The sequence below is a fragment of the Cherax quadricarinatus genome, unplaced genomic scaffold (assembly GCF_038502225.1).
Source record: "Cherax quadricarinatus isolate ZL_2023a unplaced genomic scaffold, ASM3850222v1 Contig658, whole genome shotgun sequence".
NCBI classification, from domain to species: domain Eukaryota; kingdom Metazoa; phylum Arthropoda; class Malacostraca; order Decapoda; family Parastacidae; genus Cherax; species Cherax quadricarinatus.
Window position 1 is genome coordinate 56977 of NW_027195684.1, and position 19158 is coordinate 76134.

The following is a 19158-nucleotide window of genomic DNA, read 5'->3' on the forward strand; positions in this document are numbered from 1 at the left end:
TCAAGTAATATGGTTTATTTCCATCGGGGTCCTCTCAGAGCTGGTGACCCCACAGTAGCCCATTAACTCCCTAGTACCTGTTTACCGCTCTAGGTTACCAGTGCTACCAAGAGTAAAGACACTTGCCCCTCCTTGGCTGGAAATCAAACTCATAAGTCTTAGTGAACTTCACATATAGCGTTCAGGCTAAACATAGTTAATGTGTGTTGATTCTAGGACTAAAGTGATTGACTGTAGATTATGACAGCTCCAGGGACTAAAGTCATCTATGGCTTTAGTTCTTGGACCTGTCATAAACGTGTTGAATTGTGCATACGTGTCTTTATGAATATTCACAATAAGTAGATGTTTAATTTGTTGTATTCTAAACTAACCTGATTTAGTCATGGCAGTAATTTAGTTTTTATTTTAGGTTTTGCATATAATTTTAAGCCATTACTTTGGTTTTATACGAGTACAATAAAACACCTCAATTACTGGGAATGGTTGAAGTCCCTTGACCTTTACTCCTTGGAATGCTGGCGAGAAAGATACATTATAATGTACACTTGGAAAATTCTGTTGGGACTAGTCCCAACTCTGCATATGGAAATCACTCCCTACAAAAGCAAAAGACTCAGCAGGCAGTACATCATCATCTCAATGAAAACCAGGGGTGTCACAAGTACACCAAGACATAACACAGTAAGCGTCAGGGGCCTAAGACTGTTCAACTGTGCCTCAGCATACGTAGGGGAATTGCCAATAGATCCCTAGCTGTCTTCAAGAGGGAGCTGGACAGACACTTAAAGTTAGTACCTGACCAACCAAGCTGTGGTTCATACATTGGTTTGTGTGTGGCTGGCAGTAATGGCCTGGTTGATCAGGCGCTGATTTACTACGAGGCCTGGTCATGGACTGAGCCACAGGGGCGTTGAACCCTGAAACACTCACCAGGTACCCCCAATAAAATTAAAAACTGACTTATTTACAATTATGAGTATTGGACATAGTAAACATGTTTTACACTGTAATATATTTGTGGTTACAAAACTCTTGCATAGGTTAATAAGACACATGTACAACACTTGCACATCCTTATTGTGGAGAAGTTTCACTAGCTAGTGGCTTTATCAGTCCGGTACAGAAAGTGCTATTAAAATTGGTGAAAGACATGAAGTAACAGCTTGAGGTGATCAGTCCCTCATCCTAGAAAGGCAATATTCAGTTCCTCAGTCTAGAAAGGCAATGTTCAGTCCAACAGTCTTGATGACTGAGTCAGAATCAAGACTGTTGGACTGAACACCTCCCTTCTAGGCTGAGGGACTGAACACCTCCTTTCTAGGCTGAGGGACTGATCACATAAAACTACTGATTCATGTTTACCACTGTTTCCAGTAGTATTCTCTGTTGGATTTATAAAGTCACTACTTGGTCAAATTTCTCCAAATTAAAGGTACCCTAGTGATGCACATGTGTCTTGTTCATCTCTGTTTTACAGTTTTGTGAATGTAACACTAAATAAGGGATATAAAGTGATATGTGGTAACATTAGGCCCTATGATGACCAATAGATTAAGTAAAAATCCTCATTTAAATACTTAAGCACCATCATAGTGCATGAGTAGAAGTGTGACAATGCAAACCCACTTTGTTTACACAGTAGTTTTATTTCTCTCTCCTTTAGGTGAAGGGCTCTTGAGCTTTAATCTTTAGTTGAAACCTGAATAGCTCCCATTCCTCAGGCACTATATAACCTCAATGGGTTTAAAACTTTTCCTGATTAAAATAAAAAATTATCTGCCTTTCCCCATGGAAGTAGTCAGTAGCATACTGTATTTTCTTTCCATTTTTATAATACTTGGCTACTCTTACATTAATATTTATAATCTTATTATATGATATTTACATGTTTCTCTTATGTTATTACCTACATCCAATCAGTTACTGGTTGGTGTGATAATGGAATTTTCAGAAGTTATTCATGCCTTATGTAACAGTTATAATGTTCAGTATGAAAACATCCCAGGACCTCCCAGGGCCAACAGTTGTCAGAACCCTCCCACACAGGTCTGCTAGTGTACCTGACTTATAATTAGTGATTCCAGGGAGTAAATCATTCCTGTTGAAATATGAAGAGGTGCAAAATCTCGAGGAAATACGAAAAGTGTACAGTTTTGTAAAAATATGATTAACAGTGTACAGTTGTTAGTACTTATTGTGATGGAGTGACGTATACAGTGTGTGGTAAACCTGTAGTTAGCAGCGGTCGATATATACACAACGAAAATCATTATTCCTACAATAGTCTCCATATATTGAAGCCATCAGCGCCCAAACACGCAAGTTATACTTTCTGTATCAAACTGAACACATATTACTGTTTATTTTTTTTTCCAGTAGTCCTTTTATGAGCTAGTCCAATATCACCCAGTGAGCCTAACCCGGATCTGCCCAGATTCATCCAACAACCGGATTGAAACGGATTTGTTGATAACAATGTATCATCTGACTGGTTTCAATAGCTGATGGGGCTCTATGCACCCTATCAAACACTCAAACAGTAACTATAACAAATAGTTACAATACAGATAGACAGATCCACTGTTATGGTGCTTATTAGAAAAAAGATATACAGTGATCCACTAACTGGATTCTTCCAGTTTCGCTGGATTCGGGAGGATTCAGACGAATTTCGCTGGATTCGGGTGGATTCAAATGCTTTTTGTGGAAATAAAGCTGGATTCGGGCGGATTCAAACGGTTTCATTGGAAATAAAGCCAAATCAGAAGAACTGTTACAAAAAAATTAAATACATCAGGGAATTATAGACTAGCTAGCTAGGAGAGTTGTCCAGTATTGTAAGATGACTGCTACCATGAAGATCTGTGTAGTCTGCAGAAAAGGTAAGGGATGAAGACAGGCCTGGATTGCTTGCCATCTGTGTGGTCAGTGGTCCCATAGTATATGCAGGGATTTTAAACTAGTGACCACAGTTGACATAAACTCAGAGAGAAGTTTTTGGGTCTGCCCAACGTGATACACCTGTATGAGGAAATGACATCTATATTAAAAAACAAGAGCATCAATAAAACATCCTTCTTGAAAGACATGTCAGCATGGTATGACAGCTGGAAAAAAAAAGATGGGTGGGAGGGACGGGGTTGTCTTGGACAGTGCTCCTGAGGGGGCTAGTGCTGTCCAGGAGGACAGTGCTGAGGGTGCTAGTGTTATCCTGGAGGAAAGTGCTCCAGAGGGTCCTAGTGATGTTTTAGAAGATAGAGCTCGTGAGGGTACTAATGTTGTCCTGGAGGACACTGAAGACAACCTTATTCAGTCCACAGAGGTTCAAAGTAGAGATACTGCTGGAGATGGATCAAAATGGGATGAGGCCTCAGGGAATAGTGTGGACACACTACCAGCAAAACCTGGTGGAAGCACTGATGTCCATACAGGGTTAAAAGATATTGAGGAAACAGGAAAAATAAATGCACCAGCAGTGAATGCAGCTACAATAAATCCTAGCAAACAGAAGTACAATCTATGTAAATACTATGCCTTGGGTATCTACAGGCACGGTATATCTGGTAAAACAGGTGGGACATGCACCTTTGACCATCCCAAAGAATGGTGCACCCACATAACAACAGGAGAGTGCAACTTCCCTTCTTGCAACTTATTTCACCCAGAAATGTGTCGCTCATCAATCCATGAAAGAAAATGCTACAATGCATACTGCCAGACACATCATCTAAAGGGGACTAGAAGACACAGACCAGCCACACTATGGGAAACAAAAGAGAGGAGCCACAACCTCTCCAAGGTCAGAGGTTTTCTAGGGCCAGAAGGAGAAACAGATTGGCAAGAAATGACAATAATTGTACACCACCTGAAAACACTTCTGGAGCAGAGGCACGGACATTGGCCTCTACCCCAAGACAACAGATATTAGAGCCAGCAAATAAAACCCCCCTAAATTCCACCAATACGACATTTGTCTTTGCAAACATACAGGGTCTAAAGCCGTCAAAAACCAACAAAATTCGTTACATCAAGGGACTGCTCACGGAGTTAAATGCAATGTTTGCAGCATTCGGAGAGACCCATATAAAGGATCATTATGACAACGAAATATGGATCCCAGGTTATAACTTATTCCGATGCAACAGACTAAACAGGCAACAAAGGGGGTTGGCCTGTATGTCATAGAGTTGCTCATTTGCACAGAACTACTAAACACCCCAAATGATGTAGTTGAAGTTTTGGCGGTAAAGATCGAAAACCAAAACCTTGTCATTGTGGTAGTATACAAGCCTCCAGATGTAACTTCCCAGCAATTCCAGGAGCAGCTTGAGAAAAATTGACCACTGTCTGGAAAATCTCCCAACTCCTGCCCCAAACATCTTACTACTAGGAGATATCAACTTGAGACACCTAAAATGGAGGAGTATAGCAAACAATGTTTTAGCAAAGATCACCCCGGGAGGCAGCTCAGATGAAAATTCACACACACATGAACTATTAAATCTCTGGACCAAATTCACCTTAAACCAGCAAATAGTAGAGCCTACAAGACTAGAAAATATGCTGGACCTCATCTTCACTAACAATGATGGTCTGATACGTAATATAACTGTATCAAAGACAATTCACTCAGATCACAACATAATAGAGGTACAGACTTGTATGCACAGGGCTCCGCATCAGCAAAATGCAAACATTCATGAAGGTCTCTTCACAAAATTCAATTTCAATAACAAAAACATACAGTGGATCAAAATAAACCATGTCCTAAATGAAACAAGCTGGGAAGATATCCTAAACAACACGGACCCAAACATCTGCCTTGAAAAAATTAATTCTGTCGTTCTTGAGATCTGCTCAAGACACATTCCATTAAGAAAAAGATAGAGAAGATGTAAACTAGAGAAAAAGGGAAAGAGAATTTCTGAACAGGAAAAATGATCTTCACATAGGAAAACCTGGACAGAACAAGATACACTACCTGAAACTGGTACCATCTTCTCTCAAAAACATACAAAATTCTACAGTACAGAGAAAAGGATTATGTTTAACATCACAACCAATATGCTGAGATAGCAAAGGAGGACAAACATTCCAAAAGGATGATAGTGGTACATGTATTTCCTACCAATGTTAAGAGCAGAGTGAAATGTCCACTTGTTACAAGGCTGGTGCAAGAGCCCCAGTAATGGTGGTGTGTTTATCACACTAGCTGTTGATGTGGTGTAGGCATGATTCCAAAATAGTGATGATGAAAAAATATTCTTAACATGGGATAGTATTATTATTTTTAAAATGTACATAGATGTTGGGGTAAATCAGCTGAGATTAATAGGATAAAAACAGAAATGTTAAAACTGGGAAAAAATTTCCCTCTTTCCTACATACTCTAACTTGAGCCTCACTATCAGCTTTCAGTGGGGTCATATAGTTTTAGCCTTAAATGATAGGTGCATTTATTTAGTATATGAATGGAGGTGGAAAAGGTATGTGTGGATTGGTAAAGAGCATGTATAGTTCCTTTGTATAAGGAAAATAGGGTTTAAAGGAGTGTGTAAAATTTATACAGAATCAGCCTGTTAAGTATACCATGTAAAGGGTATGGTAGAGTTGTTATTGTATGTGTAAGACAGAGTGCAGGATTGCAGATGAACAGGTAGTTTTAGGAAGGATAGGGAATATGTAGATCAAGTGTTTTAATTGTAGCATGTAGGTGAACACTTATTAAATAAAGATGAGCTTTTTGTTGGATTTATGGATTTAGAAAAGGTGTACGATACGATGGATAGGGGTGCAATGTGGCAAATATCACTAATGTATGGCATAGGTTGTAGGTTATTAAAAGCAATAAAGAGGGTTTTATGTGGATAGCTAGGCTTAAGTTAGGGTATTTAGGAGAAAGGGGGATTATTTTCCAGCAAAAGTTGCCCTTGGACAGCAATGTGTGGTGTGTCCTGTCTACATCAGTGGCTACTGTTTGTAACCTTACTCTCCTTTCCAACAACTCATTAGTCTTGACAATAAATCTATCATTACCTCCCTCAAAGCCACTGTCTGTGAACTCATTTACAGTATTTAAGAATAGTGAAGCTCATTTGTTGATTATAAAGGTTCATTCTTTCAAATATTTCAATTTTTCTTACTTTTCAGGGTGTTTTGCTTGTGGAATGGACACAGGCTTTAGAGTTTACAATTGTGATCCATTGAAAGAGAAGGAAAGGCAAGATTTCTCAGATGGAGGCATCGGTTATGTGGAAATGCTGTTTAGGTGTAACTATTTGGCCCTTGTTGGCGGGGGCTCACATCCCAAATATCCAACAAACAAAGGTGCAGAACTTGAGTACCATTCTTTATGTTTCTGTTGTGAATGTATAGTCTATTGTTATTTATGTAAGTACTTGTGCATTTCTCATTTTCATGTTGTAAAAGATTTCCCTTCAAGGACAGCATAGGCAATCTGCACTTAACAGACATGTCGTGTTCTAAACAACACCTGTAATGCATATTACATTTTCCTCGTAAACTTACATTATAACATTGTACTATATAAATTGGCATGTATTCCAGGGGGAAATATTTTTTACCCTGAAATTTAAGGAGAAAAAGATAAAATAAATTAGGAAATGTAAAATTATATGTACAGTACAGCATATGAACATTATACGTCCACCCGCAGAATAAAAATTGACATAAATATGAGATTTGTTTACAAAGCGGCTCTGTAGGAGTGTCGGAAGAATTACGTTTTCTCTAGTCAAACACTGGGGGATAACTGTAGATAAATATTCCTTTTGTATGCCTTCACTCTATATATAGCAATTCACGACCCTTGTGGATTTAGTGCTTTTTTTTATTATGATTATAATAATAACTTATAATAATAATTTGTAATTATAACTTGTAATAATAATAATTTTTAATAATAATTTGTAATACGTAATAATAATAATAATAATAATAATACTGTAATAATAATTTGTCAGAGCATCATTCCTTCTAAAAATTACATGAGAATAGAAGTGTTGGTCGTCATTTATTCTGCTGTACCACTGTGGAGACAACTTGTACACAATGTAAGGTGTTTGTATGAATGTTTATGAACCACAACCAGACGCATTGTCTGTTTGTTTACATAGTAGGTGGGTGGCTAGGCTGACTTCCCTACACTACCCTACCTACCATACCACTTTCTACAAATAAATGCTTTTCACTTTTCACCCTACATTAAGACTACAAATATTTTAAGCTAAGTAATGAGTGTACTGTATATGCATTTTATCACTCTATTTAAGCATCGTCGTAGTATATTATGTGTGGGTGGGGGTGGCCAGGAGGGCTACCATACCTAACTTCTTAAAGTAAATGCTACTCGCCTTTTGCCCAACATTAAGATTAAGAATATTTTGAGGTAAATAATGAGTGTACTGTCTGTGTATTTTACTTTTTATTGTTTTATAATGCCTAAGTTCTATTGCTAACTTAATGTATGTTAGTGTAAACTTGTCATCTGGCACTTATATACATTTACAAGTGGAAAAAAATGGCGTTCTGCTTTCCAGGGAAGTCTGCTTTCCGGCACTAGCCTGGAACCTAACTTGCCATATAAGTGGGGCCAAACTGTACAGTGAACCCTCATTTTTTGTAATCATTCTGTTCCAGAGAGTGTGACTAGTGGTGAAATTGACGATTTGTGAAACCATTTTTCCCCATAAGAAATAATGTAAATCCAATTAATCCATTTCAGACACCCAAAAGTATTAACAAAAAAATACAAATTATAGAGAATAACTATAGTTTTACATACAGAAAACAATGAGACATCAAGTATAAAACAATAATAACACCACACTTACCTTTATTGAAGACATTTGCTGGTGTATGAATAAAATATGTTATTACGTATGTTAGGAATTGTGGCAGCAGCAGAGGAGTTTGTTTAGAGACAGGACAAGATAGTCCTTCAATATGACACTAATATCAACTCTATGGCTTATTTATCTATCACAATTCATCTAATATGACATAGTATACTATATTAATAACATAGAAACATGACATGTACTCTAGAATGAATAAAATGTGTCATTACGTATGTGAGGAGTGGTGTTTTGTTGTTGTTGGGTTTATAAGAGCCACTGAGATCATAAGCCATACATATTAGTGGTAGGGTGGTGGCAGCAGAAGCCACCACCTCTATTCACACAAAAAATGTACATAATTTATAAATAAGAAATATTTACACTTTAATTTATAAATAAGAAATATTTTGACTTACCTTGGAGGAGCTGGCAGAGGGTGGCATATGTTGTCAGTGCCCCATATACCTCAAGCAACAATGGAAGAGTTCAGTTTCGTGTCATCATTTTTTTATAGCTTAATCGCTTAACTTACTTGCTACACTATTAATGCTACACTTTATCTCTGGCTGGCGCTATAGCCTTTATCGACGCGTGCTACTTTAATATCGTACATGTTGTAGAACCACTGAAGAAGGCATATTCTCCCCTCCAGAGGACCAACGATTGGCGAGTCAAATGACGATTCACGAGTCAATATTTTAACGAAAAAAGTTACGATTTGCAAAAATTATGAATTCTAATGCTTACGAAAAATGAGGGTCCACTGTATTAGACAAGAGATAACCTGTAGCCGTAATGAAGTGTTACTTTGTACACAAAAAAAGAGATAAACATGAGTTTGTGTGACTGAATGACTGACTGAGTGACTTGACTGACTTACTGAATGACTTGACTGACTTACTGAATGACTTGACTGACTTACTGAGTGACTTGACTGACTGACTGAATGAATGACTTTAAGTTAGGCACTCCAGTACAGCCATCGACTTCAGCACCAGAACCTCTACCATCCACCTCAGCCAAGTGGGGGCCACAGCATAACTCTCCACTCTCTTAACAATCATCTACAATTTAAGGTAAGAAATACGTACTATTATTTCTGTTACATTTGTAGTCTTAAGCATTAAAAGCAACATAATACATCATAACAATGAACTACAACTACATATTCACTTTTATTTTTGTAAGATGTGGAGGCCCTAAAAAAAAAGTTGCTTGGCTTTTTTGGGGGCTCCCATGAACGTAACCCTATTTTCCCCATAAGGTCTTCAGTTCATCTAACACGATTTTACCTAACACGGCATTTTCAGGAACGTAACTACCGTGCTAAATGATGGTCTACTGTACATCCTAATTATTGTGTCCTCAGATATGCTGTGGGTGGCAAATTTTGCCCTAGACAGGAGAGAATGAGTCTGTGTGGTGAGTGTAGACAGTATAAAAAAAACTGCCCCACACAGTGCATGATTGGAACAACTAGTTTACATGGATCTATTTGCTGTTTTTGGTGCTGTTTGATAGACTGGAAGATATGCTAGTGAAATAGAGATGATTTTTGATTGGTTTCATGTTGGAAGTGGTCTGAAATAGTAGGGCCCTGCTTTACAGAGTTCCGCTAATACCGCGATTTCAAATCGACCAAAATTTGCTATATGACGAGCAGTTTTTCAAATACAGGGCATTCTCCGTGAGTACATCTCTCTATTATGTCCGGAAATTTTCCAAAATTTCAAGTGTTTTAGAGCTATTGCATATTTTATGTATATGTACTTGTACTTTGATAATTATACTTATGTGTACCTGTACCTATATATACTTACACACTGTGCTGGTGTGCAGGTACACATTTAAATCACTAAGAGTCTCTCTCTACTCTTGATGCCATATAATAATCTCTTGGATGCATATATATGTATGTTAATATAGACATTTCCATTAATCCATATACATGTATGATATTTTTTCAAAATTATATAATAAACATGCTACATAATATATAAACATGATGCATACACCCACAGTATAAAAATTGACATAAATATGAGATTTGTTTACCAAGCAGTTGGTGGGAGGGTCAGAAAAATTATGTTTTCTCTAGTCAAACACCAGTAACTTAACTAAAAATTTATTCCTTTCATATGCCTTCACTCTAGCTATTCACGACCCTTGTGGGTTTAGTGCTTCTTTTTTATTGTGATTATAATAACTTTTAATAATAATAACTTGTAATAATAATAATAACTTGTAATAATAATAACTTGTAATAATTTGTAATAATAATAACAATTTGTCAGAGCATCATTCCTTCTAAAAATTACATGAGAATGGAAGTGTTGGTCTTTATTTATTCTACTATACCACTGTGGAGACAACTTGTACACAATGTATGGTGTTAGTATGAATCATAACCAGACGCTTCGCCCGTTTGTTTACATAGTAGGTGGGGTGGCCAGGAGGGCTACCGTACCCTACTTCCCACACATGACTTTCTACAGATAAATACTTTTCACTTCTCACCTTATATTAAGACCATTAAGACTACAAATGTACATGTATAACCCTTTCAGGGTCGGCAGGCCCTCTCCTAAACTTGTTCTCAGGGTTGGAAATTTTTCGAAAAAAAAAAAAAAATTTCTTATGAAATAGTAGAGAATCTTCCCAATCATAATGATGTCAAAAGTATGAAATTTGATGGAAAACTTATGGAATTATGCTCTCGCGAAGTTGGAGGTCTCGACGATGTTTATGCATCGGCGATTTCGCCCACTTTGAGCCCTATTTTCAGCCAATTCCAATGTACCAGGCGACAAAAATCATAACTATTTCGCTAGAACTCCATTTTCTCTATCGAGTGAGTACAAGAAACCACCCATTTACTGATTTCAACTATCCAATAAAGTGGTCAGAAATTGGCAATTTTGCCAATTTCACACAAATTTCAAAAGATGCCAGTTTCCAAATAGGGTCCAGAATAAACAAGACAGACATTCCTGGCACTAAAATAACATTTTTTTCTGTTAATTAGTCACGTCCCCAGGCCTCTCTTACATTTCTTTTGCTTTCCACTTTGTATTTTTATTCTCACAAAAAAATAGAAGATTTACTGCTATGCAGACTACTGTATTAGTGTAGAAATGGTATAAATAATATCAGCGCACTTGTGAAAGAATATTAGACTCACCAGTTGACGTGTATTGGACGCGTGGCATGATTTGTTTACTTTTGAACTTTGGCAAAAATCGAACATTTCTGCTACTTTGAGCTCAATTTCAAGGTACTTTTCATTGTCAAACCAATCAAAATCATCTCAATTTCTGTAATATGTCTTCCATTCTATAAAATAAGACCAGGAAAACTAGACTACAACCATAAATAGCATACGAAAATACACTGCAAAGTCGCTGTTTTAACCCTTTCAGGGTTTCCGACGTACTAGTACGGCTTACTCACCAGGGTTTTTGACGTACTAGTACGCCTAAATTCTAGCGCCCTCAAATCTAGTGAGAGAAAGCTGGTAGGCCTACATATGAAAGAATGGGTTTATGTGGTCAGTGTGCACAGTATAAAAAAAATCCTGCAACACACAGTGCGTAATGAGAAAAAAAAACTGACAGTATTTTTGGTTTAAAACAGCGACTTTGTAGTGTATTTTCGTATGGTATTTATGATGGTATTCTAGTTTTCCTATCTCATTTTATAGAATGGAAGACATATTACAGAAATTGAGACGATTTTGATTGGTTTTACAATGAAAAGTACCTTGAAATTGAGCTCAAAGTAGCAGAAATCTTTGATTTTTGCAAAAGTCCAAAACACATCCAATACATGTCAACTGGTGAGTCTAATATTCTTTCACAAGTGCGCTGATATTATTTATACTATTTCTACACTAATGCAGTAGTCTGTATAACAGTAAATCTTCTATTTTTTTGTGAGAATAAAAATTCAAAGGAACGTAAGAGGGGCGTGGGGACGTGACTAATGAACAGAGGAAATGTTATTTTAGTGCCAGGAATGTCTTTCTTGTTTATTCTGGACCCTATTTGGAAATTGGCATCTTTTGAAATTTGTGTGAAATTGGCAAAATTGCTAAATTCTGTATACTTTATTGGATAGTTGAAATCGGTAAATGGGTGGTTTCTTGTACTCATTCGATAGAAAAAATGGAGTTCTAGCGAAATACACATAGTTAGGATTTTTGTCGATTAGTACACTGGAATTGGCCGAAAATAGGGCTCAAAGTGGGCAAAATCGCCAGTGCGTAAACATTGTCGAGACCGCTAATTTCGCGAGAGCATAATTCTGTCAGTTTTCCATCAAATTTCATACTTTTGGTGTCATTATGATCGGGAAAAGATTCTCTATCTTTTCATAAGAATTTTTTTTTTTTTTTTTAAATTTGTCGGCCCTGAGAACAAGTCTGGGAGAGGGCCTGTAGACCCTGAAAGGGTTAAAGCAAAAACACGCTCAGAGTTTTTTTTTTTTTCTCATTATGCACTGTGCTGCAGGATTTTTTTATACTGTGTACACTGACCATATAGACCTATTCTTTCATATGTAGGCCTACCAGCTTTCTCTCGCTAGATTTGAAGGCGCTAGAATTTATGTGTACTAGTATGACACCAACCCTGGCATGCAAGCCGTACTAGTACGGCACCAACCCTGAAAGGGTTAAGATAAGTAATGAGTGTACTGTACAATTGAATCTCTACTTACGAGTGCATCAACGTGCGAGTTTTTCCTGATACGAGCAGTCGCTCAGCTGATTTTTTGCTTCCAGACGCGAGTGAAATTTCCAGATGCGAGTGGGCCTCAAAGGTGGTTCCTTGATGCTGGTGAGGGACTCTTGCTCTTGATCTAAGGAATTGAATCTCAGTTGTTTGTTGGACTATCTTATTGAAACTTGGGCAATGCATGATGGAAAGATGCTTCTTAGCGTACACCAAAAATGAAAGATATCAGGCCATAAATAACAGAATTCACTTTTCAGCCATTAGCTTCCCATTAGCGGTATATTTTCGTATGGTTTTTATGGTTGTATTCTTCTTTTTTTTTTTTTGTCTCATTTGATAGAATGGAAGATATACTACAGAAATAGATATGATTTTGATTGGTTTCACAACAAAAAGTACCTTGAAATTGAGCTCAAATTTGCAGAAATCTTCAGTTCTTTGGCGATGTTCAAGAGTAAACAAATGACGTCACTGTCCAATGCCTGTCCAATTGGCACTGCCCCTCAACCTTCACATATTGGAAAGCTCTTCAACACGTTAGCGAAAGTGAGAGCAGACATCATGAGGTAGCAGTGGCAGACAACATGAAGCAGCAGTGGTGGACAACATGAAGCAATGGCAGACATCATGAAGGAGTAGTGGCAGACATCATGGGGTAGCAGTGGCAGACAGCATGAAGCAGCAGAGGCAGACAACATGAGGTAGCAGTGGCAGACAACATGAAGCAGCAGTGGCAGACAACATGAAGCAGCAATGGTAGACAATATGAAGCAGCAGTGACAGACAACATGAAGCAGCAGTGGCAGACATGATGCAGCAGTGGCAGACATCATGAAGCAGCAGTGGTAGACATCATGAGGTAGCAGTGGCAGACAACATGAAGCAGCAGTGGCAAAGTGTAACATTAAGAGTATAGCAATTAAGTGTAGCATTAAGAGTGCAGCACTTATAAGTCACACTGACTTTTTTGGGTTATCCTAGGTTCTCTACACATGTAGTCAGGAGCAGGAATGGCTGCTATGGTGGCCCCCCTAAATTCCAACAATGGCCGCTGTCACCACCACTAGCCACATACGTAATGACATGTATTTTATTCATTCTAGTGTATGTATCATGTTTCTATGTTGTTATTGTTTATTATGTCTCATTACAAGATTTTTCTTTTTTTTTTTCAACAAGTCGGCCATCTCCCACCGAGGCAGGGTGACCCAAAGAGAAAGAAAATCCCAAAAAAGAAAATACTTTCATCATCATTCAACACTTTCACCTCACTCACACATAATCACTGTTTTTGCAGAGGTGCCCAGAATACGACAGTTTAGAAGTATATACGTATAAAAATACACAATATATCTCTCCAAACTGCCAATATTCCAAATCCCTCCTTTAGAGTGCAGGCATTGTACTTCCTATTTCCAGGACTCTTAAGTCCAGTTATATAAAATAACCGGTTTCCCTGAATCCCTTCACTAAATATTACCCTGCTCACACTCCAACAGATCGTCAGGTCCCAAATACCATTTGTCTCCATTCAATCCTATCTAACACACTCACACACGCTTGCTGGAAGTCCAAACCCCTCGCCCACAACACCTCCTTTACCCCCTCCCTCCAACCTCTTTGAGGACGACCCCTACCCCGCCTTCCTTCCCTTACAGATTTATATGCTCTCCATGTCATTCTACTTTGAGCTATTCTCTCTAAATAACCAAACCACCTCAACAAACCCTCTTCAGCCCTCTGACTAATACTTTTATTAACTCCACACCTTCTCCTAATTTCCACACTCTGAATTTTCTGCATAATACTTACACCACACATTGCTCTTAGACAGGACATCTCCACTGCCTCCAACCGCCTCCTTGCTGCAGCATTTACAACCCAAGCTTCACACCCATATAAGTGTTGGTACTACTATACTTTTATACATTCCCTTCTTTGCCTCCATAGATAACATTTTTTGCCTACACATATACCTCAATGCACCACTCACCTTTTTCCCTTTATCAATTCTATGATTGACCTCATCCTTCATAAATCCATCCGCTGACACATCAACTCCCAAATATCTGAAAACATTCACTTCTTCCATACTACTCCTCCCCAATCTGATATCCAATTTTTCTTTATCTAAATCATTTGATACTCTCATCACTTTACTCTTTTCTGTGTTCACTTTCAACTTTCTACCTTTACACACATTCCCAAATTTGTCCACTAACCTTTGCAGTTTTTCTTTAGAATCTCCCATAAGCACAGTATCATCAGCAAAAAGTAACTGTGTCACTTCCCATTTTGTATTTAATTCCCCATAATTTAATCCCACCCCTCTCCCGAACACCCTAGCATTTACTTCTTTTACAACCCCATCTATAAATATATTAAACAACCATGGTGACATTACACATCCCTGTCTAAGACCTACTTTTACCGGGAAGTAGTCTCCTTCTCTTCTACATACCCTAACTTGAGCCTCACTATCCTCATAAAAACTCTTTACAGCATTTAGTAACTTACCACCTATTCCATACACTTGCAACATCTGCCACATTGCTCCCCTATCCACTCTATCATATGCCTTTTCTAAATCCATAAATGCAATAAAAACTTCACTACCTTTATCTAAATACTGCTCACATATATGCTTCAGTGTAAACACTTGATCTACACATCCCCTACCCACTCTAAAACCTCCTTGCGCATCCGCAATTCTACATTCTGTCTTACCTCTAATTCTTTCAATAATAACCCTACCGTACATTTTTCCTGGTATACTCAGTAAACTTATTCCTCTATAATTTTTACAATCTCTTTTGTCCCCCTTCCCTTTATATAATGGACTATACACGCTCTCCGCCAATCCCTAGGTACCTTCTCCTCTTTCATACATTTATTAAACAAAAATACCAACCACTCCAACACTATGTCTCCCCCTGCTTTTAACATTTCTGTCATGATCCCATCAGTTCCAGCTGCTTTACCCCTTTTCATTCTACGTAATGCCTCACGCACCTCCCCCACACTCACATCCTGCTCTTCTTCACTCCTAAAAGATGATATACCTCCCTGGCCAGTGCATGAAATTACCGCCTCCCTTTCTTCGTCGACATTTAAAAGTTCCTCAAAATATTCTCGCCATCTACCCAAAACCTCCATCTCCCCATCTACTAACTCCCCTTCTCTGTTTTTAACTGATAAATCCATTTGTTCCCTAGGCTTTCTTAACTTGTTTAACTCCAAATTTTTTTCTTATTTTCATAAAAATTCCTTGATAGTACCTCTCCCACTCTATCATCTGCTCTCCTTCTGCACTCTCTCACCACTCTCTTCACCTTTCTTTTACTCTCCATATACTCTACTCTTCTTATAACACTTCTGCTTTGTAAATACCTCTCATAAGCTACCTTTTTCTCTTTTATCACACCCTTTACTTCATCATTCCACCAATCACTCCTCTTTCCTCCTGCACCCACCCTCCTATAACCACAAACTTCTGCCCCACATTCTAATACTGCATTTTTAAAACTATTCCAACCCTCTTCAACCCCTCCACTACTCATACCTGCACCAGCCCACCTTTCTGCCAATAGTTGCTTATATTTCACCCGAACTTCCTCCTCCCTTAGTTTATACACTTTCACCTCCCTCTTACTTGTTGTTGCCATTTTCCTCTTATCCCATCTACCTCTTACTCTAACTGTAGCTACAGCTAGATAATGATCCGATATATCAGTTGCCCCTCTATAAACGTGTACATCCTGGAGCCTACCCATCAACCTTTTATCCCCCGATACATAATCTTACAAACTACTTTCATTACGTGCTACATCATACCTTGTATATTTATTTATCCTCTTTTTCATAAAATATGTATTGCTTATTACCAAACCTCTTTCTACACATAGCTCTATTAAAGGCTCCCCATTTTCATTTACCTATGGCACCCCAAATTTACCTACTACTCCCTCCACAACATTTTTTTCCCACTTTAACATTAAAATCCCCAACCACAAGTACTCTCACACTTGGTTCAAAACTCCCCACATAATTACTCAACATTTCCCAAAATCTCTCTCTCTCTCCTCTATACTTCTCTCTTCCCCAGGTGCATAAATGCTTACTATAACCCACTTCTCACATCCAGCCTTTATTTTACTCCACATAATCCTTGAATTAATACATTTATAGTCCCTCTTTTCCTGCCATAGCTTATCCTTCAACATTATTGCTACACCTTCTTTAGCTCTAACTCTGTTAGAAACCCCTGACCTAATCCCATTTATTCCTCTCCACTGAAACTCACCCACCTCCTTCAGCTTTGTTTCACTTAAAGCCAGGATATCCAGCTTCTTCTCATTCATAACATCCACAATCATCTCTTTCTTATCATTCGCACAACATCCATGCACTTTCAAACTTCTCACTTTGACAGTTTTCTTCTTATTCTTTTTAGTAATTTTTACAGGAAAAGGGGTTACTAGCCCATTGTTCCCGGCATTTTAGTTGACTTATACAACAAGCATGGCTTATGGAGGAAAGATTGTTATTCCACTTCCCCTTGGATATAAAAGGAAAAGTAATTAGATCAAGAACTAAGATAAAATCAAAGAAAACTCAGATGAGTGTGTATAAATAAACGTGTACATGTATGGTTAGTGTGACCTAAGTGTAAGTAGAAGTAGCAAGACGTACCTGTAATCTTGCATATTTATGAGACAGACAAAAGACACCAGCAATCCTACCATCATGTAAAACAATTACAGGCTTTCGTTTTACACTCACTTGGCAAAATGGTAGTACCTCCCTGGGTGGTTGCTGTCTACCAACCTACTACCAACATTACATGAATTAAGGTAGATAAATAAGAGGTAGAGTTGATATTGGGGAAATTATTGAAGTATTTTTTCGTGCCTGGAATTCCACTGGAACGAATTAATTCCATTTCAATTAATTTAAATGAGGAAAATTGACTCTGCTAACGAGCAAATCTAGATCCGAGCAAGGTTATGGAATGGATTAAACTCGTAGGTAGAGGTTCCACTGTATGTATATGCATTTTTATCACTATGGCGCTTTAATGGGTGGGGTGGCCAGGAGGGCTACCACACCTGACTTCTTACAGTAAATACTACTCACCTTTTGCCCTACATTAAGACTACAAATATTTTGAGGTAAATAATGAGTGTACTGTGTTTGTATTTTACTTTTTACTGTTTTTTAATGCCTAGTTCTATTGCTAACTTAATATATGTTAGTGTCAACGTCTTGTCTGACATTTATATGCATTTATAAATGGAAAAAAATGGCTTTCTACTTTCCAGCGATGTCTGCTTTCCGGCAGTAGCTTGGAATTTAACCTGCTGTATAAGTGGGGCCCTACTGTATGCCTAAAGTGGTGGAAATATTTGATTTTTGTCAGTTTTCTTGAGGAAGAATAGGGGCCCTTTACCCATCCCCCCCCCAAGCTGTTTTATGGGTTCTTATTAGGTCTGCTTCAATTACTGGGATGGCCTAAACCATGAACAATCATTCTTGGTTGTTTTATTAAGCTGAAAAATAGGGTAAACCTTCAATTTTTATTTTGTGTTGATGGATTCCAAATGGAGGGCAAGTATTATATAGGAGAGGTCTGGGGATGTGACTAATGAACAAATAAAAGGTTGCTTTAGTGGCTGGAAGGCATACAGTATTTATTTTGGATTATATTTTTAATATGGAATTTAGTGAAAATAGTGAAAAATTGGCCAAATTACAAACTTCTGGGGGATTTATAAGGTAGTACTGATAGACAGTTTCTTGTACTCATTTGCTAAAACATAAGGCATACTAGCAAACTGGCATAAAAGTGGGTGAAACCACAGTTGTGTAAAGTACTTCCTGACCTCTGACTTCACACCTGCATAATTCCATAAATTTTGCATTACATTTTGTAATTTTGATGTCAGTACCTTTAGAAAAATATTTTCTACCATTTTGGAAGATAATTTCTTTTTTTAATTGGGGCACTGATGGTTATTTAAAATTTTTTGGAGTCATGACAGTGAAAGGGTTAAATGGTGTGACTTGCAGTCTCTGTAGCAGTACCTGCCAGTTTGGAAGCATTGTTAGCTTTTGTGGAATAAGTTTGTAATTCACATATTTACACACAAAAAGTACTAACTTTCATGGAATCTCACTTTCAGATAGTTTGTTCCTCATCCATTAATGCATTTAAAATTGTATTTTATGTACAGCTTCCCAATGCTTGCACTTTAAAGGAGGGGTGTGGGATACTGGCAGTTTGGAGAGATATGTTGTGTATCTTTATACGTATATGCTTCTAAACTGTTGTATTCTGAGCACCTTAGCAAAAACAGTGATTATGTATGAATGAGGTGAAAGTATTGAATGATGTTGAAAGTATTTTCTTTTGGGGATTTTCTTTCTTTTTGGGTCACCCTGCCTCGGTGGGAGACGGCCGACTTGTTAAAAAAAAAAAATGTACAGCTCTGTTTTAGATGTATTTCAGAGAAAGGTACATACATACACTGAAATACTTGTTACTCCTTGGAAGTCCAGGAATT

General features: G+C 37.8%; 1 protein-coding gene across 1 annotated transcript in view; it reads left to right on the plus strand.

The window, feature by feature from the left end:
* The window catches only part of LOC128690528 (WD repeat domain phosphoinositide-interacting protein 3), a 50438-nt gene that overhangs the window by 353 nt on the left and 30927 nt on the right, over nucleotides 1-19158 (plus strand). The window contains exon 2 of the mRNA XM_053779209.2: nucleotides 6154-6330. Coding sequence (XP_053635184.1) covers nucleotides 6154-6330 — 177 coding nt within the window. The remainder of the gene's footprint in view (nucleotides 1-6153; nucleotides 6331-19158) is intronic.